Below are 22,198 nucleotides of genomic sequence, written 5' to 3' on the forward strand. Positions count from 1 at the left end.
TAAAGTTTTAATAAACAAATCCATTGTGCCTATTTTTCCCCACTGAATCACATTGGTTTGGTGATTTAATATACCCATTTGATACTAGTGGAGTCTATCTCTATTCCCTTAGCAAGCTGTGCTTATGGAGGGAGCTAGCTGGGGGGCTCTGATTATGCCTACATTGCACTTATTTTAGTGCATTTCAAATTGTGAGTATTCTTCCTCATGTGTGAGAAGCTCAGTGCTGTGGAGTGGAGCAGTGAAATACTATACCATTGGAGCGCCGTCTCTTTTTATTCTTTTGCAGTATCTTGGATTTACATTTGGGAAAGAGCTGATCCTTGATGTGGTTTTAACCTTTGGATAGAAGCCTGAACTGGGGCCTTTATTATATGAACTTCTTTACAGTGGGACATATTTTTTATATTCACTAATAGAGAAGTTCAGCAGGCAGGTCAGACAGGCTGAGGAATTGTAGATCAGACTAGCAGAGGTTTAAGCTTTTTAGGCAGGTTGTAGTCGCAGGCAGTTAAGGGGTTACTACAGCAGGCAGGACTGACAGACAAAGGTTGCAGAGTTCAGGCAGGCAGATTAGGCAGGTTGGTACTCACTGGTAGTTAAGACGTTACTGTAGCAGGCAGAATTTGTAGAGAATGGTTGCAGAGTTCAGGCAGGCAGGACAGAGGTGCTTACAGGTAGAGAGGTTAGGTCAGCAGTAGATTAGGAAGGAGCCACAGCGCAGTCAAAAACTAACAAGTGGGCACAGAGGATCCACCGGCTAGAGAGTAAATAGGCCACCTGTCATCACCGGAGCGGCCGGCAAGATGACCTACACCGCATTACCTAGCAGTGCCCTGTTTGCAAGGTTCCCTCTGGGGATTTTAAAAGGCTTAAAGGGATAAGCAATATGAAAGGCCCTGATAAGAGCAGGGGCATGAACTTGGTGAGCAGGTTCTGATGACCATTCTGATATAGGGTATCCCTTTTATTGAATCAGATAATACAGTTTGTTACCACGAAACGTGGAGTAAAGAATCCGACTGACCTCATACTCCGGGTGACCAGAGACAACAAGAGGAGGAAGAGGTTTGGTTTTCTGTGCGTACCTTGTTATGGACATTAGTGGTTTCAAAAGGGATTCATGAAACACTGAGTGAACTTTTAAGGTCTTAGGAAGAGCCATTCGGTAGGCTGATGGACATACTTGGTGTAAAATTCCAAATGGTCCTATTTAGCGAGGACCATGTTTAGGTGATGGTTGCTCAAGATGGAGAAATGTAGTAGATATGCAGACTTGAACTCCACATTGATATTTGGGTGACAACTTGCATTTGCAGTCTGCAAAGAATTTATATTGATAGGTGGATTGCTTCAACACTTGATGAATCTGCTGCAGGAACTCCAGTGTCAGAGGGAAACATGGAGAAGATTCTAGGTTCAAAGCCATAGGCAGCATAACATGGGAAGGTTTGTAAAGAAGAATTTAGCCAAGAGTTGTAAGCTAGTTTGACAGGAGGCAGCAATTGAGACTAATTTGATTGTTGTCCAATACAATGTCATAGGGTTTGCCATGCACTCTTACTATATGAAGTATAAAAAGATCAGACAGTATCGGGGCAGTAGGCAAGCCTGGTAAAGGCACAAAATGACCAGAATTAGAGAAACAGTCTACCACTACCAATATGGTATTATGACCCTGAGAGATGGGCAAGTCAGTTATGAAGTCCATAGATATGTGGGTCCATGGCTGGTGAGGAATTGGAAGATGCTGAATCAGGCCAGAAGGTAATTGATGTGAGGATATTTTGGAAGCACAGATTGCTACAAAATCCTTGGTATCTTTTCTTAGAGATAGCCACCATACATGTTGTGTTAATCTTTTTAATGTTCCTTTGAAACCTGAATGCCCAGCTAAAACATTGTTATGAGCCCAATGAAGGAGTTTTAGATGTAGTTGTTTAGGAAACAAGGGGCATTTCTGAGGAGGAGAACAGGATGGTGGTAATTTGGATTGTCCTACTTGCAATCTTTGTAGTACAGAAGAAGTAAATGGAGCTATGATCTTTTGAGGTTTGAGAATAACCTGTGGAGTGTGATTCATCGATAAATCCAGGATAATCTGCCTTGACAAGGCATCTGCCTTAAAGTTTTTGGTTCCAGGAATGTAACAAAGAACATAATTAAATCTGCAGAAGAATAAAGACCATCTGGCAAGACGAGCATTGAGCCTCTTAACCGTCTGTAAATACAAGAGATTTTTATGATATGTTAAAATCATGAAGGGTTGAAGTGTTCATTCAAACAGGTGTCTCCATTCGTCCAGAGCCATTTTGATGGCTAACAATTCCTTGTTGCCAATATCGTTATATAATTAAGCCGTGTTGATTTAAAAAAAAAAAAAATGTCACAGGGTGTTTTTTGCTGGAGTCTGGAGTACGTTGGAGTATTGTCCCTACTGCCACATCAGATGCATCTACTTCCATAATAAATTGAAGAGTGGTCAGGGTTTCTAATGATTGGAGGTGAAGAAAAAGCTGTTTTAAGTGAATCAAATGCAAAAATAGCCTTCTCTGACCAGTTCTTGCAATTACCTCCCTTTCTGGTTAAGGCGGTAAGAGGAGCAGTGATAATGAAGAATCCCTTAATTTTGTATAGAATTAGCAAAGCCTAGGAAGAGCTGTAGGGCCTTCAAAGTAGCATGTCTAGGCCAATCCATTATAGCAGACAATTTAATAGGATCCATCTTGAATCCTTGGCTGGAGATCACATAACCCAAAAAAGGGATAGAATATTGGTGAAAGAAGTATTTTTCCAGTGCTGCTATTACGAGTCTTGAAGGTTTAGGGGCACCGCACACTTTTTTGGCCTTACCGCAAAACGACTTACGTAAACTTCGTAAAAACTTTTTTTTCTATGGGAGTTCCATAGCGCCGGTATTATGAGTCTGTCCTGGGAGGCCAAAAAGTGAGCGGTACAGCCTCTCCTGTCAAGATCCCTAACACATTTAAAAGTCAGTAGTTAAGAGTTTTATGGTACAAGGCCATAGCATAAAACTCATAACTAAAGTGCTAAAAAGTACACTAACACCCATAAACTACCTATTAACCCCTAAACCGAGGCCCTCCCGCATTGCAAATACTAAAATAAACTTTTAACCCCTAATCTGCCGCTCCAGACACCGGAGCCACCTACATTATATTTATGAACCCCTAATCTGCTGACCCCAACATCGCCGCCACCTACATTATATTTATTAACCCCTAATCTGCCGCCCCCAATGTCGCCGCCACCTACCTACACTTATTAACCCATAATCTGCCGCCCCCAACGTCGCTGCGCACTCCCGCCTTGCAAACATTAGTTAAATATTATTAACCCCTAATCTGCCGTCCCTAACATCGCTGCCACCTACCTACATTTATTAACCCCTAATCTGCCGCCCCCAATGTCGCAGCCACTATATTAAAGTTATTAACCCCTAAACCTAAGTCTAACCCTAAACCTAACACCCACTAACTTAAATATAATTTAAATAAATCTAAATATATATTCCTATCATTAACTAAATAATTCCTATTTAAAACTAAATACTTACCTATAAAATAAACCCTAAGCTAGCTACAATATAACTAATAGATTTATTGTTATTTTACAGGCAAGTTTGTATTTATTTTAACTAGGTAGAATAGTTATTAAATAGTTATTAACTATTTAATAACTACCTAGCTAAAATAAATACAAATTTACCTGTAAAATAAAACCTAACCTAAGTTATACTAACACCTAACACTACACTATAATTAAATAAATTAACTAAATTAAATACAATTACCTAAATTAAATTAGCTAAAGTATAAAAAAACAAACACTAAATTAAAGAAAATAATAAACAAATTACAGAAATTTAAACTAATTATACCTAATCTAATAGCCCTATTAAAATAAAAAAGCCCCCCCAAAATAAAAAAAAAACTAGCCTAAACTAAACTACCAATAGCCCTTAAAAGGGCTTTTGCGGGGCATTGCCCCAAAGTAATCAGCTCTTTTACCTGTAAAAAAACCCACCACCCACTCAACCAACCCCCCAAATAAAATACTATCTAAATAAACCTAAGCTCCCCATTGCCCTGAAAAGGGCATTTGGATGGGCATTGCCCTTAAAAGGGCAGTTAGCTCTTTTGCCGCCCAAACCCTAATCATCCGCCCCTTTTGGATGAAGACGTCTCCTGGTAAGTCGATCTTCAGGGGGTTAGTGTTAGGTTTTTTTAAGGGTGTATTGGGTGGGTTTTATTTTTTAGATTAGGGTTTGGGTGGCAAAAGAGCTAACTGCCCTTTTAAGGGCAATGCCCATCCAAATGCCCTTTTCAGGGCAATGGGGAGCTTAGTTTTTTTTAGATAATATTTTATTTGGGGGGTTGGTTGTGTGGGTGGTGGGTTTTACTGTTGGGGGGGTTGTTTGTATTTTTTTTTACAGGTAAAAGAGCTGATTACTTTGGGGCAATGCCCCGCAAAAGGCCCTTTTAAGGGCTATTGGTAGTTTAGTTTAGGCTAGGTTTTTTTTTATTTTGTGGGCTTTTTTGATTTTGATAGGGCTATTAGATTAGGTGTAATTAGTTAACATTTCTGTAATTTGTTTATTATTTTCTGTAATTTAGTGTTTTTTTTGTTTGTTATTTAGCTAATTGTTTTGAATTTAGTTAATTGTATTTAATTTAGTTAATTTATTTAATTATAGTGTAGTGTTAGGTGTTAGTGTAACTTAGGTTAGGTTTTATTTTACAGGTAAATTTGTATTTATTTTAGCTAGGTAGTTATTAAATAGTTAATAACTATTTAATAACTATTCTACCTAGTTAAAATAAATACAAACTTGCCTGTAAAATAAAAATAAATCCTAAACTAGATACAATTTAACTATTAGTTATATTGTAGCTAGCTTAGGGTTTATTTTACAGGTAAGTATTTAGTTTTAAATAGGAATTATTTAGTTAATGATAGGAATATATATTTAGATTTATTTAAATTATATTTAAGTTAGTGGGTGTTAGGTTTAGGGTTAGACTTAGGTTTAGGGGTTAATAACTTTAATATAGTGGTGGCGACGTTGGGGGCGGCAGATTAGGGGTTAATAAGTGTAGGTAGGTGGCGGCAACATTGGGGGCGGCAGATTCGGGGTTAATAAATATAATGTAGGTGGCGGCGATGTTGGGGGCAGCAGATTAGGGGTTCATAAGTATAATGTAGGTGGCGGCGATGTCCAGAGCAGCAGATTAGGGGTTAATAAATATAATGCAGGTGTCGGCGATGCCGGGGGCGGCAGATTAGGGGTTAATAAGTGAATGATTAGGGGCGTTTAGACTCGGGGTTTATGTTAGGGTGTTAGGTGTAAACATAAATTTTGTTTCACCATAGGAATCAATGGGGCTGCGTTACGGAGCTTTACGCTGCTTTTTTGCAGGTGTTAGGCTTTTTTTCAGCCGGCTCTCCCCATTGATGTCTATGGGGAAATCGTGCATGAGCACATACAACCAGCTCACCGCTGACTTAAGCAGCGCTGGTATTGGAGTGCGGTATGGAGCACAATTTTGCTCTACGCTCACTTCTTGCCTTTTAATGCCGGGTTTAGAAAAACCTGTAATACCAGCGCTGTAGGTAAGTGAGCGGTGACAATAATGTGCAAGTTAGCACCGCACCCCTGTTACCGCAAAACTCGTAATCTGGCCGTTAGTTATTTGCATTGTGGGGGATTGGCGGCTTAGGAGTTAATAGGTTAATTAGGTTTATTGCAATGTGGGGGGTTTGGCGGTTAATAGGTTAATTAGGTTTATTGCGATGTGGGGGTTTGGCGGTTTAGGGGTTAATAGTATAATTAGTTAGTTGGCGTTGTAGGGTATGGCGGGTTAGGGGTTAATATTGTAATTTATTTAGTTGGTGTTGTGGGGGTTTGGAGGTGTAAGGGTTAGGTAGTTTCTGCTGTGGGAGTTTAGCGATTTAAGGGTTATTTTTTTTTCTTAATACTTTGTGCAGGCTTTTTCTTTGTTTATTTCTTGCGGGCAGTTACGTGTTTTTTCGTTATTTCATGCGGATGGTTGCATGTTTTTTTTTTACGCTTTGTTTGTTTACGCTGCATCTAGATGGATTCTTTCACCACCCTGACATTTTCAGAATCCACTGGGATGCAGCTTATGCCCTGCTATTTTTGGAATCCACCGGGATGCAGCTTCACTGCATCCTGGTGGATTCTTTTGGTTGCATGCAAAGCCAATATTCCTTTGAGGATGCGTGCGCAACTGGCAACGGACGCATTACAAACGTGATTATAGTATAGATTAGATGTTTTTTTATATTTGTTATGTAACCTTCAAACTATGTAAAAAAAAACTGCAAATATATAACTCTTCTGCAAGTTAATCCAGTGCAAGGTACAGCTGTCAAAAGCTAACAATGTCACTGATCTGTGAAAGTACACTGCTTCTCTCACATAATGCAACAATATACCAAGATGGCGGCTCCCAGTATAAGGATACAGAACTTTACCATTTTGCTTCTGTAATGTGTTAAAATAAGAGAAATACGAGGAGGCGGAGCTTGGCCAAGACTGTGAATGGCCGCACATTGAATTAGCTCTGAAGCCCCAAGACTCTTGCTACAGGTAACAAGCAGACTTTAACAAGTCAGAACTAACTGGAAAACCCAGACCCATAACTATAAAGGGTCTGAGCGCCTACGACAACCACTTTGAGGAGCGGAACAATAACGGAGACCTGTGTTTAGACTAGTGCGCAGTAAGGCCTGAGCGGGCTGGGAACCAGCCGCAGCGGTAAAAACTTTGACCGCGTAAAGGAAAGATCAACGGATACCGCATTTGAGCAGCAGTGACTACACAAAGTAAGGCCAAGACAAACGGGAGTTTGGTGTGCTTGTGACCTGACAGCCCAAATAAGTGCGCAGTAGCGGATCGCTGCACCGGAGGGTAAAGACACTGAGCGGTAACGGGCCCACTATCTGCCACATCACTGACCTCTGCAGGACTTGGGTAAAAGCAATCAGGTACCCTACAAGCTGTGGTGGGAGACAGGGAGGTGCATTCAGCTGCTCGGAGCTGCCCGGTGTTGCTTTTTGTGTTGTCTTTAAAGCTGACAAATGCCATACCGGTATAAAGAGCCAAGGCTGTGACCGCAGAAACAAGCCCAAAGTAGCAAACCCTGTGGCCTTAATACACGCATAATTGAAGGGGCATCGTTTGCTGAGGTCTACTAGTTTATTAACAGGCACTTTGAATACTTAAGCTAAATAAGCCTAATAGATGTGAGGGAGAACCCTTGGTTGATTTCAACTGAAGCATTGCTGAATTACACAGGCTTGTCTGATCTGAACTGGCTCCCTATACAGAGATATAACTGAGAGTCCATATACTTTATACAGCCAGACATAGGATAATTCCACTTGCCCTACCCTATTGCTCAGTAAACAAAAATGGCGAACAGACGCATAACCAAACCAGTGAAGGGGTCTCAATCTTCCAATATGGAAAACTACTTAATTTCTACTGAAACTGCTCCTGGCATCAATAAAGAACTACCAGACAGTAGTAAACAAGCTGCTGCTGCGCAGACTTCCAATCTGGATCCCCTGCAGCCTTGTTATCTCACTAGAGAGGACATTACACACTTGTCATCTAAAAAGGATATACAGGAAGCAATGACAGATGTCAAACTTATGTTTAGGGATCTGAAAAAAGATATAGTGGCAGTGGATCACAGAGTCTCCCAGATTGAGGAAATGCAGGAAACAATACGCTCAGACCTCCAACACCAGGCCAGCTGTATGCAATCCCAGGATGCCACGGTCCAGTCCTTGACCGACAGAATAGAAGACCTTGAAAATAGGAGCAGGCGCAACAACCTGAGGTTGCGCGGCGTCCCTGAAACAGTGAATCCTCCTGAGATAGGTCATTACATTCAGGATTTCTTCAAATTCCTAAAAAATGCTCCAGACGCAGCTGATATACAAGTTGAAAGAGCACATAGGGCTCTCAGGCCCAGACCGCCAGCCAGGGCCCCACCAAGGGATATAGTCATCAGACTTCTCTCCTACAGGGATAAAGAAGAAATTCTTCGGCTGGCTAGAAATAAGCACCCCCTTACCTATGAAGGTACTGATCTCCAGGTGTTTTCGGATTTATGCCCTGCAACTTTACAGAAGCGAAGAGATCTGCGCTACATTACCTCCAGCCTTAGAGACCACCACATCCAATACCGGTGGGGATTTCCCACTTGTATCATCGCATCTAAAAATGGCTCAACAGCAATTTATAAATCACTGGAAGATCTTCCCACCCTAAATCAGACATTTGGTTTACAAATTAGACCACCAAACATACCTGCTGTTCCTGTACAACCTGGCCCTAATGTTAATCATGGGGTAGCAGACCGAGGCCCTGACTAGGCTACTGGAGGCCTTGACAATTCGCATTGCCGTGTCATATCTGGCACGCTAATGGAACTGATCTCCCATGGAACACCCTGCCTGGAAATGAAAACTCCACCACCCTCTGCGACAGATAAGTTTATAAATATATATTTCAACTCTAGACACATGTTATATGCATAACCTTCTATTTTGGCTATATAATTGTAGAATTAACAGTATGCATTTCCGACACCTTGGACAAGCCATTTGGACACTGAGAGACTTCGACAGGTGTTGGAAACCAATCTCTCATTTGGGAGTTTGCATCTCATTTGCTCTATGTTGCTTATCCAAATGTTTTCTGCAGCTACTTTTACAATGTTGTGTGTATATTTAATCTCTCACATATAGTAATACGTTTTATCAACAATTAAGACTAGCATCAGGTATTAACAAATCTATTTTTTGCCCCCCCTAGGTGTAATAGGATGTAAACATCACCATATTTACAGAGTGTATAAATAAAAGAAATCTTAAATTAAAAAAAAAAAAAAAAAAAAAAAAATCTGGGGGATGGGTAGAGAAGAGTCTGCACTAGTCATTAATTAAGCAAATTGAGTGAGCTATCAATGGGTATTCTCTAGAGAACATGGGATTCTAGGTAGGGTTGGCATGGGAGAGAGTTATGTGTTCCCGCTACCAGTCTATATTTTAGTTCTGACAATGGTTATTGATATGTATTGAGTTACTTTACCTACAAAGTTCAAATATCAGTTAATTTTTCTATGCAAGAGTTTTGGGGTTACTACCTCCTATTTGTGTACTTAATACATAGATTTTTGCCCTCCAATCTTACATCCTTCTGTATTACGTGTGAGGATCTAGCTTGTGTCTGCTAGATTCTCTCTGGACTCTCTCTTTCCTTTCCCCACTTCTTCCTGTCTCTACATTCCCCACCCTTTTCTCTAGCAATCTTAACTCACCCTTCTCCTTAGCTCCTTCTCTTTAACGCACCTTCCCCACTACTGCTTAGAACCTCTCCACTTCTTTTGAGACTCTCCTCTCTTTGTTCTTATCCTTCCCTCCCCTCCTTGTTCCCTCCTTCCTTTTAAACTCCCTCCCCCCTTTTTTTTTTTTTTCTCTCCCCTCCCTTACTTCATCCATGGCGCGCCCACAACCATTAAATAAATCCCTCAATCTGGATCTTCTAACTATTAACGTTAAGGGTATGAATAGCCCAGAGAAACGCTCGATTATCACGAGAGATCTACACAGAATGGGCGGTGACATCATTTTTATTCAAGAAACACACTTTTCTAAACACAGAGAACCCAAATGGTATAACAGATATTATCCAGAGGCTTGTTTTGCATCTGGGCCCTCCAAAAAAAATGGAGTTGGCATTTTGTTTCGCCGTGATGTCCCATTCCAATTGGAGCAAACTACTAAAGATCCCAATGGTAGATATATAATTCTGATAGGCAAATTATATGGTAGATCCGTGACCCTGGTCAACCTATACCTCCCACATAAGGCTCAAGATGTGTTTTTTAAGAAAATCACACAATTGATCTTGGAATCACAGAAAGGTATCCTCCTCCTGGGAGGGGATTTTAATATTTCCCTAAACCCGTGCCTGGACACCTCGGACAGCCTCTCCAGCGCTCCACATAAAGTATCTAAACATCTAATTAGGTCTCTTAGAGATTTGAACTTGCACGATATCTGGCGTACCTTCCACCCAACAGACAAAAATTTCACTTTCTATTCACACCCCCACAGGAAGTACACCAGAATCGATTACCTTTTCACAGATTCAATGGGCCTTACGGTTACAGCGGGAAGCAGTATCAACGTGATTACATGGTCGGACCATGCTCCTGTTAAATGCTCTATCAACTGGCCAAACGCCCCGGTAACCTCACATGTATGGAGGCTTGATGAATGCCTTCTTGACGATAAACTCTTAATATCAAAGCTACAAAAGAACATTGAGGAATATTTCCTCCTAAACGCGGACGGGGCTACTGCTGAATCCACTGTGTGGGAAGCTCACAAAAGTGTGATCAGAGGCCATTTGATCGGACACAGCGCAGCTTTGCGCAGATCCAAAAGGGAAACCTACAACGCGCTGTTGGCACAGGTTTCACAAAAAGAACTAGCGCATAAAGACCGCCCCGCTGATCAGGCCCTTCATGCGGAGCTGGCCTTAGCCAGATCGGCGTTGTTACGCCATCTACAAGAGGAGCAACACAAAAAAGCCCTAATTATGCGACAAACTTTTTTTGAGCAAAGTAATAAAGCAGGGAAGTTATTGGCCCGAGCACTAGCTCGGAAAAGACTGCGCTCATATATCTATGAAATCACAGATGAATATGGAGTGACGCATAGAGATGGTCAATCCATAGCGAATACCCTTGGCAATTTTTATAAAACCCTCTACAACATACGCCCAGCAGAAAACCCGCGGGTAGAGTCCCACAACAGATGGACTTTTGAACAAAAGGTATCTGACTATATTGAAAAAGCGGGAGTACCATCTTTGACCGCTGAGCAGGCATGTCAATTAGATGCACCCTTCACTGCGGAGGAGATTCTAGCAGCTATCAAAAGCCTTCCAGCTGGGAAAAGCCCGGGCCCTGATGGGTTTGGTACGCGCTACTATAAAAGATTTGCAGGCATTTTAATACCTCATATGCTTAAGGTGTTCCACCGGCTTTCAGAAGCCCCTATTCTACCAAACTCGATGCTGGAAGCATTCATCTCGGTGATCCCTAAACCGGATAAACCAGAGAACCTGCCTGGCAGTTATAGGCCGATATCATTGCTTAATTCCGATATCAAGATCTTGGCCAAAGTCATAGCAAACCGCCTCAAGATATTTTTGCCACATCTGGTCTCTACAGATCAAACAGGATTCATCCCGGCAAGAGAGGCACGGGATAACACTCTCAGAGTGATCCAGCTGATCTCTCATGCGCAGGCTGCTTCCGCTCCGTTAGTCCTTGTGTCGACGGATGCGGAAAAAGCCTTTGATCGAGTCAATTGGACTTTTATGCGATTTACCCTGGAAAAAATGGGCTTCGGAACCCACTTTATAAACAATGTACTCTCACTATACTCCAACCCAAACGCCAAGGTTCGTGTGAACGGACTGTTCTCGGATACATTCCAGATCTCTAATGGAACAAGACAGGGGTGCCCCCTCTCGCCTCTGCTCTTTGCTCTGATCATGGAGGTCTTAGCCTGTCAGATACGCAAAAACCCAGAGATACGTGGATTTAAAACAGGGGGAATCGAGCACAAATTGGCTATGTACGCCGACGATGTGCTGTTGACCCTAGCCGACAATGGTGGGTCTCTGCAGGAATCGCTAACCGAGTTTGAGAGATTTGGGCAGATGTCAGATTTTTCACTCAATCTTTCCAAGTCTGAAATCTTGAATATTTCAATGCCTAGAGAAGCTTTTGAATTACATAGCGACGGTTGCCCCCTGAGGATTGCTATAAAACACCTTAAATACCTAGGTATTACACTAGCACCTTCGGTCGGGGAAATTGTGTCCCTAAATTATAAACGTATCAGAGAGGAGACCACACGGGATTTTGCGGCATGGAAAAATAAGACCATCTCTTGGATGGGCAGAATACAAGTGGCTAAAATGAACATTTTACCCAGAGTCCTATATATTATGCAGGCCATCCCTCTGTCGTCTGCTGACCATCTAATCCATCAAATACAGTCGCTACTTGAATCGTACATTTGGAACGATCTAAGACCACGGATCAACCAAAGGACGATGTACCTTCCCAGAGACCGGGGGGGGGGGGGCAGGTGTCCCTCGACTAAGCGAATACCTTAAGGCCATCCAGCTACAACGAATAGTTGAGTGGTGCCATGGTTCGCCCAACAAAGCTTGGATAGGCTTGGATAGGGAGATCCTCTGTAGGGGTAACGTGGGATCTCTTGCGTGGATCAGCCCTGCCCAACGCCCTGCTTGGCTCGCACGGTATCCTCTGATTGAGGACGTGTTGTGTAGATGGGATAAATTAATTAAGGTGAAACCGTATATCTCTACCTCCATATCACCTGTGATGCCCGTTCGTGAAAATCCAGATAACGGATTAGCTAATAAAGCTTACTCTCTGGGATCCTGCTATACCCTAGCGGAGACCGCGATTTCAGGTTCATTATCGGGGGGCAAAATCAAGTCACATATGGAACTGGCTGAATGGGATTGTGACTTGTTTTCTTCTTGGTTCAGGGCAATGCAGTTCCATCATTACTACAGTGCTCTGCGTGACAGAGAGTTACTGAAAAGACAGAAAACACCATTTGAAGTGCTTTGCACCTCGCCAACTCTACCACGTCATCTCATTTCAATTCTGTATAAATTGCTGTTGGGGGGGGGGGCGACGATGCGCTCCCCTCTTACATAACAGCATGGCAACAAGAACTGGGCGTTGAGCCTGACCTCAAGGCATGGTTATCCATGTTTCGCAAAGCGAAACATGTGTCGGTCTCGATGAAACTGCAAGAAACACATTTTAAATTTCTGAGTCGTTGGTACCTCACCCCACAGAGGTTAAAAAAAATATACCCACACACAGGTGGTGAGTGCTGGAGGGGCTGCGGGGAGGAGGGATCCATGCTACATATCTGGTGGCAGTGTCCTCATATACAACCCTTTTGGAACGAGGTGTTTCGGGAGTGTAGCAGGTTACTGGAGATCATTCTACCGCCAGACCCTAAATATCTTATATTTCATGAACTACCTAAAATTGTCATGGCCGCGAAACGCCATTTGTTCCTCCTAATGCTGAACTGTGCAAAAGGACTCATACCAAGACATTGGAAATCAATACACACACCTAGCCTGGAGGAGTGGAGGGCTGGGGTCTGGGATCTTTTGAGCCTGGAGAGGTTCCATTACCTAAAGACTGGGAGACTTGAGACTCATGAATATATGATTTTGATCTGGGAGGGTAGGGGTATATAGCTGCCAGGGAAAACTTTGGAGACTGGGTGGCCAGTTGAGGCGAAACTTATGAAAGATCTGGATTATTTAGTTTAAATTTACTGTGACCATTGGAACTTATTCCTCCCTTACCCTCCCCCCCTCCCCTTTTTTTTTTTTTTTTTTTTCCCCCCCCCTCTCTCCTCCTCCCCATCTCCCAATACTTGTTCTTCCCCTCCCTCTTACCTCCACACTATCTTAACCCAACATTCCCCCTTTTTTCATCTTCCCATCTGCTTCCTGAATCTATTTTTTTCTTATCATCTTTTCCACTGAAATTTTCAGAGACATTATGGGGTTGGCACTGCCGGACTTACCCGCATCTAACACTATATTAGCTGCCTTGTTGTTTTTTGGCCATTGGATGCCCGGGTCCGGTGCTGTCGACCGCAGGAATTTATGTGTATTTTTGGCATATTGCAAAGTGGAATGATAAACAATGAACACGCCAATTGTAATATTATAACTCTTTATCAGCCTATTACCAGGATATGTTTATGTTCATCTGATATGGCGATCTTGATCGCTTTGGTTTTATGTTTCATCTCAAATGTAAAAGATGTAATTATATATGTGTTCATTCAATAAAGCTTACTTTTGAAAATAAAAAAAAATAAGAGAAATACTTTAAAAAGAACTGCAGGTAATAACCATGCTACTGCAATTATATATTTTCATTTCCCTTTAAATCATGTAATTTTTGTATTAGAATGTCTCTTTAAAACTTTTAGCTTAGGAAATCACATGGAGTTCAGGTGTAGAGAGAAAACATCACACATTTCTAATGGTATCTTTCTTTCGACTTAACTTTGCTTAAGAGAAAGAAATGTTTCTTTCATGATTCAGAGCATGCAAATGTAACCATTTGCACCAATCCGACATATCGTAGATCTATGTTGGACCTTTAGGAATTATTGGTTGTCAAATGACAACTGAGACTTGCTCTTCCTGGGCTGCAGGTATCTGCCTTACATGGTAACAGGGCACAATCGGTGCTCCGTTATTATATGAATGCAGATTGCCATATTGTTACAGACAGTGACACAGTCTTTCATTGTCTGTAACAATCTAATTCAGTGCCGTGTGGATGTGTGGGAGGAATGGAGGGCAGCTGGTGGGTGGCACAAAGGCAGAGGGGGGAGGGATAGGGAGTAGTCCTACACTATAGAAAATATTTAAAAGTGGGAGGGAGGGAAGGGGCACTACAGTGCAGAAAAAAATGGGGAATCAGGGTGGGGCCTACAGAAGAGATTGCAGAGAGGTGGGCGGGGACCCCTACACTACAGAAAATTTTGAAAATAAATAAATAAATACAATGTGAAAATAAAACAATAAACTAGGTACTGGCAGACACAATTGGGATGGGTGAGGGTTAGAGAGCTGTTTGAGAGGGATCAGGGAGGTGTGACCCTACACTGCAAACAATTATTAAGTAAGTAAAATGTATTAAAAAAACAAAACAACCTAAAACTTCATACTGGCAGACTGTCTGCCAGTACCTAAGATGGTGGGTAGGAGTGTGGAAGTGTCAGGTGGGAGGGTAATCAACATTAAAAACAGAATTTATGCTTACCTGATAAATTACTTTCTCCAACGGTGTGTCCGGTCCACGGCGTCATCCATAACTTGTGGGAATATTCTCTTCCCCAACAGGAAATGGCAAAGAGCACAGCAAAAGCTGTCCATATAGCCCCTCCCAGGCTCCGCCCCCCCAGTCATTCGACCGACGGTTAGGAGAAAAAAAGGAGACACTATAGGGTGCCGTGGTGACTGTAGTGTATAGAGAAAGAAATTTTTCAACCTGATTAAAAAACCAGGGCGGGCCGTGGACCGGACACACCGTTGGAGAAAGTAATTTATCAGGTAAGCATAAATTCTGTTTTCTCCAACATTGGTGTGTCCGGTCCACGGCGTCATCCATAACTTGTGGGAACCAATACCAAAGCTTTAGGACACGGATGAAGGGAGGGAGCAAATCAGGTTACCTAAACAGAAGGCACCACGGCTTGCAAAACCTTTCTCCCAAAAATAGCCTCCAAAGAAGCATAAGTATTTGTAGAATTTGGCAAAAGTGTGCAGAGAAGACCAAGTCGCTTCCTTACATATCTGATCAACAGAAGCCTTGTTCTTGAAGGCCCTTGTGGAAGCAACAGCCCTAGTAGAGTGAGCTGTGATACGTTCAGGAGGCTGCCGTCCGGCAGTCTCATAAGCCAATCGGATGATGCTTTTCAGCCAGAAAGAAAGAGAGGTAGCAGTAGGTTTTTGTCCTCTCCTCTTACCAGAATAAACAACAAACAAAGAAGAAGTTTGTCTGAAATCCTTTGTTGCTTCTAAATAGAACTTTTAGGCACGGACTACATCTAAATTGTCTAACAAACGTTCCTTCTTTGAAACTGGATTCGGACACAAAGAAGGAACAACTATTTCCTGGTTAATATTCTTGTTGGAAACAACTTTTGGAAGAAAACCAGGCTTGGTACGCAAAACAACCTTATCTGAATGGAATACCAGATAGGGTGGATCACACTGCAAAGCAGATAATTCAGAAACTCTTCTAGCAGAAGAGATAGTAACCAAAAACAGAACTTTCCAAGATAGTAACTTGATATCTATGGAATGTAAGGGTTCAAACGGAACCCCTTGAAGAACTGAAAGAACTAAATTTAGACTCCAGGGAGGAGTCAAGGGTCTGTAAACAGGCTTGATTCTGACCAAAGCCTGTACAAAAGCTTGTACATCTGGCACAGCTGCCAGTCGTTTGTGTAACAAGACAGATAAAGCAGAAATCTGTCCTTTTAGAGAACTCGCTGACAATCCCTTATCCAAACCTTCTTGGAGAAAGGAGAGGATCTTAGGAATTTTAATCTTACTCCAGGAGAATCCCTTGGATTCACACCAGCAGATATATCTTTTCCATATCTTATGGTAAATCTTTCTAGTCACAGGTTTTCTGGCTTGGACCAGAGTATCTATCACTGAATCTGAAAACCCACGCTTGGATAAAATCAAACGTTCAATTTCCAAGCAGTCAGCTGCAGAGAAACTAGATTTGGATGTTCGAATGGACCTTGTACTAGAAGATCCTGTCTCAAAGGTAGCTTCCATGCTGGAGCCGATGACATATTCACCAGGTCTGCATACCAAGTCCTGCGCGGCCACGCAGGAGCTATCAGAATCACAGAGGCCTTCTCCTGTTTGATCCTGGCTACAAGCCTGGGAAGGAGAGGGAACGGTGGAAACGCATAAGCTAGGTTGAACGACCAAGGCGCCACTAATGCATCCACTAGAGTCGCCTTGGGATCCCTGGATCTGGACCCGTAGCAAGGAACCTTGAAGTTCTGACGAGATGCCATCAGATCCATGTCTGGAATGCCCCATCATTGGGTTAACTGAGCAAAAACCTCCGGGTGGAGTTCCCACTCCCCCGGATGAAAAGTCAGATAATCCGCTTCCCAGTTGTCTACTCCTGGGATGTGGATTGCAGATAGGTGGCAGGAGTGATCCTCCGCCCATTTGATGATCTTGGATACCTCTGTCATCTCCAAGGAACTCTTTGTTCCCCCTTGATGATTGATGTAAGCTACAGTCGTCATGTTGTCCGACTGGAATCTTATGAATCCGGCCTTCGCTAGTTGAGGCCAAGCCTGGAGAGCATTGAATATCGCTCTCAGTTCCAGGATGTTTATCGGGAGAATAGACTCTTCCCGAGACCATAGACCCTGAGCTTTCAGGGAGTCCCAGACCGCGCCCCAGCCTAATAGACTGGCGTCGGTCGTGACAATGACTCACTCTGGTCTGCGGAAACTCATTCCCTGAGACAGGTGATCCTGAGTCAACCACCAACGGAGTGAGTCCCTGGTTAACTGGTCTACTTGAATCTGAGGAGACAAGTCTGCATAGTCCCCATTCCACTGATTGAGCATGCACAGTTGTAATGGTCTTAGATGAATTCGAGCAAAAGGAACTATGTCCATTGCTGCCACCATCAATCCTATTACTTCCATGCACTGAGCTATGGAAGGCTGCAGAATAGAGAGAAGAACTTGACAAGCGTTTAGAAGCTTTGACTTTCTGACTTCTGTCAAGAAGATCTTCATTTCTAAAGAATCTATTATTGTTCCCAAAAAGGGAACTCTTGTCGACGGAGATAGTGAACTCTTTTCTACGTTCACCTTCCACCCGTGAAATCTGAGAAAGGCTAGAACAATGTGTGTATGAGCCTTTGCCTTGGAAAGAGACGACGTTTGAATTAGAATGTCGTCCAGATAAGGTGCCACTGCAATGCCCCTTGGTCTTAGAACCGCTAGAAGGGACCCGAGCACCTTTGTGAAAATTCTGGGAGCAGTGGCTAGTCCGAATGGGAGAGCCACAAACTGAAAATGATTGTCCAGAAAGGCGAACCTTAGGAACTGATGATGATCTTTGTGGATAGGAATATGTAGATACGCGTCCTTTAAATCCACGGTAGTCATATATTGACCCTCCTGGATTGTAGGTAAAATTGTTCGAATGGTTTCCATTTTGAACGATGGAACTCTGAGAAATTTGTTTAGAATTTTTAAATCCAGAATTGGTCTGAAAGTTCCCTCTTTTTTGGGAACTACAAACAGATTTGAGTAAAACCCCTGACCTTGTTCCACAGTTGGGACTGGGTGTATCACTCCCATCTTTAACAGGTCTTCTACACAATGTAAGAATGCCTGTCTCTTTATTTGGTTTGAAGATAAGTGAGACATGTGGAACCTTCCCCTTGGGGGTAGTTCCTTGAATTCTAGAAGATAACCCTGAGAGACTATTTCTAGTGCCCAGGGATCCTGAACATCTCTTGCCCAAGCCTGAGCAAAGAGAGAGGGTCTGCCCCCTACTAGATCCAGCCTCGGATCGGGGGCTACCCCTTCATGCTGTTTTGGTAGCAGCAGCAGGCTTCTTGGCCTGTTTACCCTTGTTCCAGCCTTGCATTGGTTTCCAGGCTGGTTTAGTCGGGGAAGCGTTACCCTCTTGTCTAGAGGCTGTAGAGCTGGAAGCCGGTCCGTTCCTGAAATTGCGAAAGGAACGAAAATTGGACTTATTCTTAGCCTTGAAAGGCCTATCTTGTGGGAGGGCATGGCCCTTTCCCCCAGTGATGTCTGAAATAATTTCTTTCAATTCTGGCCCAAAAAGGGTCTTACCTTTGAAAGGGATATTAAGCAATTTTGTCTTGGAAGATACATCCGCCGACCAAGACTTTAGCCAGAGCGCTCTACGCGCCACAATTGCAAACCCTGAATTTTTCAGCTAACTTAAGTGCGTGAATTCTGTCCATAACCTCCTCATATGGAGTCTCTCTACTGAGCGACTTTTCCAGTTCCTCGAACCAGAACCATGCCGCTGTAGTGACAGGAATAATGCACGAAATAGGTTGAAGGAGGTATCCTTGCTGTACAAAAATCTTTTTAAGCAAACCCTCCAATTTTTTATCCATAGGATCTTTAAAAGCACAATTGTCCTCAATGGGAATGGTCGTGCGTTTGGCTAGAGTAGAAACCACCCCCTCGACCTTAGGGACTGTTTGCCATGTGTCCTTCCTGGGGTCGACCATGGGGAACAATTTCTTAAATATAGGAGGAGGGACAAAGGGTATGCCTGGTTTCTCCCACTCCTTATTCACTATGTCCGCCACCCTTTTAGGTATTGGAAAGGCATCAGGGTGCACCGGGACCTCTAGGAACTTGTCCATCTTGCACAATTTTTCTGGGATGACCAGATTGTCACAATCATCCAGAGTAGGTAGCACCTCCTTAAGTAATGCGCGGAGATGCTCTAATTTAAATTTAAATGTCACAACATCAGGTTCTGCCTGCTGAGAAATTCTTCCTGTATCAGAAATTTCTCCATCTGACAAATCCTCCCTCACTGCCACTTCAGACTGGTGTGAGGGTATGACAGATAAATTATCATCAGCGTCCTCCTGCTCTACAGTGTTTAAAACTGAGCAATCGCGCTTTCTCTGAAATCCTGGCATTTTGGATAACATATTAGCTATGGAGTTATCCATTACTGCCGTCAATTGTTGCATAGTAATAAGCATTGGCGTGCTAGAAGTACTAGGGGACGCCTGCGTGGGCTTAACTGGTATAGACACAGAAGGAGAGGATGCAGAACTATGTTTACTTCCTTCATCTGAGGAATCATCCTGGGCAACCTTATTAAATGTGACAGTACTGTCCTTACTTTGTTTGGACGCTATGGCACAATTATCACATACATTTGAAGGGGGGACCACCTTGGCCTCCATACATACAGAACATGATCTATCTGAAGGTACAGACATGTTAAACAGGATTAAACTGGTTAATAAAGCACAAAAAACGTTTTAAAACAAAAACGTTACTGTCTCTTTAAATGTTAAACAGGGCACACTTTATTACTGAATATGTGAAAAACTATGAAGGAATTATCCAATCTTAACCCTTAAAATGTGGAAACCGGAGCCGTTTGTAATTTTAACCCCACTACAGTCCCAGCCACAGCCTTTGTTGCGACTTCACCAATCCCAGGGGGGTATACGATACCAATTCAAGCCTTCTAGAAATGTTTTCAGTGGATACCAGACCCTCACACATGCAGCTGCATGCACTGTACTCAAAAGTAACTGCGCAATAATGGCGCGAAAATGAGGCTCTGCCTACTATAGTGAAAGGCCCTTCCTGACTGGGAATGTGTCTAAATTAGTGCCTGGCGATAAAAACGTTCCCCAAACAATAAAAGTGTGAAAATTGCTTCAAACTTTCAAAAATAACTTAATAAACAATCGATTTAGCCCTTAAGAGTGTCCACCAGTTAATAGCCCATAATAAGCCCTTTATTCTTTCTAAGTCTAAGAAAATGGCTTACCGATCCCCATGAGGGGAAAATGACAGCCTTCCAGCATTACACAGTCTTGTTAGAAAAATGGCTAGTCATACCTTGAGCAGAAAAGTCTGCAAACTGTTCCCCCCAACTGAAGTTCTCTCAGCTCAACAGTCCTGCGTGGGAACAGCAATTGATTTTAGTTACTGCTGCTAAAATCATACTCCTCCTTTAAACAGAACTCTTCATCTCTTTCTGTTTCAGAGTAAATAGTACATACCAGCACTATTTTAAAATAACAAACTCTTGATAGAAGAATAAAAAACTACAACTAAACACCACATACTCTTCACCATCTCCGTGGAGATGCTACTTGTTCAGAGCGGCAAAGAGAATGACTGGGGGGCGGAGCCTGGGAGGGGCTATATGGACAGCTTTTGCTGTGCTCTTTGCCATTTCCTGTTGGGGAAGAGAATATTCCCACAAGTTATGGATTACGCCGTGGACCGGACACACCAATGTTGGAGAAATACTATTACCATTACCAGCTAACTAATTAAACCCTTCAATGCCGGGAAATTTCAGGAGTGTGGTGTGCAGTTGCACACAGCCTTCTAATTTCCAAAAACTAATTGCATGTCTGCTATTTCTGAACAAAAAGGATAACTTTTTACAACCGACTGCAGTAATTATGTGCAACTAATTTCAGTGAGAAACCCAAAGTTTGTGAAAAAATTAACAATGTTTTTAATATGATTGCATTGCAACAGTGGAATTAAATATACTAAAATGGGCCTAGAACAACTTGGGTTGTTATTTATATATATATATATATATATATATATTTATTTTTTATTTTTTCCGCTCTATTTCTGTTTCTGTTTAAATGGAGTGATAGCACAAATACTAAAAAATCTTTAATATTTTGGGCAAGTTTTTCTCTGAAATTCCCGGAATCGAAGGGGTTAAACCTCTTTCCAACTTACTTCTATTATCAAATTTTCTTAATCCTCTTGGTATCTTTCATTGAAAAGCAGGGATGTATGGAGTGTGCATCTGTCTGGAGCACTATATAGTTTTGCAAGAATGTTATCCACTTACAAGAGAACTAGATGGCAGCACTATTTCCTGTATTGCTCCAGACTCCTACCTAGGTTGCTCTTCAACAAAGAACAACATGGTAATAGAAGTAAATTGAAAACTTTTTTAAATCTTTATGCTCTGAGTCAAAAAATAAAATGTTTGGGATTCATATCCCTTTAATATTGTTTTTTTTAAATTTGATTTCTATTTTAAGAGTGTTCCTACAGCAAAAAGGATTAGGAGAATGTCTTTGAAAGCAAATGTATATATTTGTACCTTTTATATAAACAGTACAAGCAAGTACTTACTGTAGCTCCTTTTTGTTTAAACTGTGGAATCTAAGGCTGTGAATAGTTAACAATTCTGTGCCTTGTTTCCATAACAACAGTAAACATTCTGACTTCCACAATGAGAACAGTGAAATGTGATCTTCCAATAGTAACAATTTGCATGTGGAAGCAAACACCAGATTCCTATGTCACTAAAAGAACATTAAATGAACATCTAACCGTGTGACCACAATATGGCTTCCTCAGAATGGAAAATACAGCAACGATACTCCAACAAAGTTTTAATTGGAAATTGGGTGGAAGAAAGAAAGAAGGTAAGAGTCAAAAGGGACATTTAACTTGTTTTAATATTTACTAACAGATAGCAGTGTGTCTATAATAATTGTTATATAACACATGCCATGCAAATAATTATACGGCAGGTACAAAGTCATAAACATTTGAATTCTAAAATCCAGATTTGTTTTAAAAATGTAGACTTTTTCAATATTTTTTTGTTTTTCCCCACAAATAAGTCACTATATTATCTGCCAGCTTCCTTGGCTTGTTTTTATGTTCTACAATGCAAATTAAAGACTATATTTAT

At 42.0% G+C, this 22,198-nt stretch overlaps 1 protein-coding gene across 1 annotated transcript in view; it reads left to right on the forward strand.

Moving 5' to 3' along the window:
- CFAP107 (cilia and flagella associated protein 107) overlaps window positions 1-22,198 on the forward strand; it is a 98,414-nt gene that overhangs the window by 24,410 nt on the left and 51,806 nt on the right. The window contains exon 3 of the mRNA XM_053690426.1: window positions 21,711-21,926. Within this exon, the coding sequence (XP_053546401.1) occupies window positions 21,846-21,926 (81 nt within the window). The 5' untranslated portion in view covers window positions 21,711-21,845. The remainder of the gene's footprint in view (window positions 1-21,710; window positions 21,927-22,198) is intronic.

The sequence above is a fragment of the Bombina bombina genome, chromosome 8, assembly GCF_027579735.1.
Source record: "Bombina bombina isolate aBomBom1 chromosome 8, aBomBom1.pri, whole genome shotgun sequence".
NCBI lineage: Eukaryota > Metazoa > Chordata > Amphibia > Anura > Bombinatoridae > Bombina > Bombina bombina.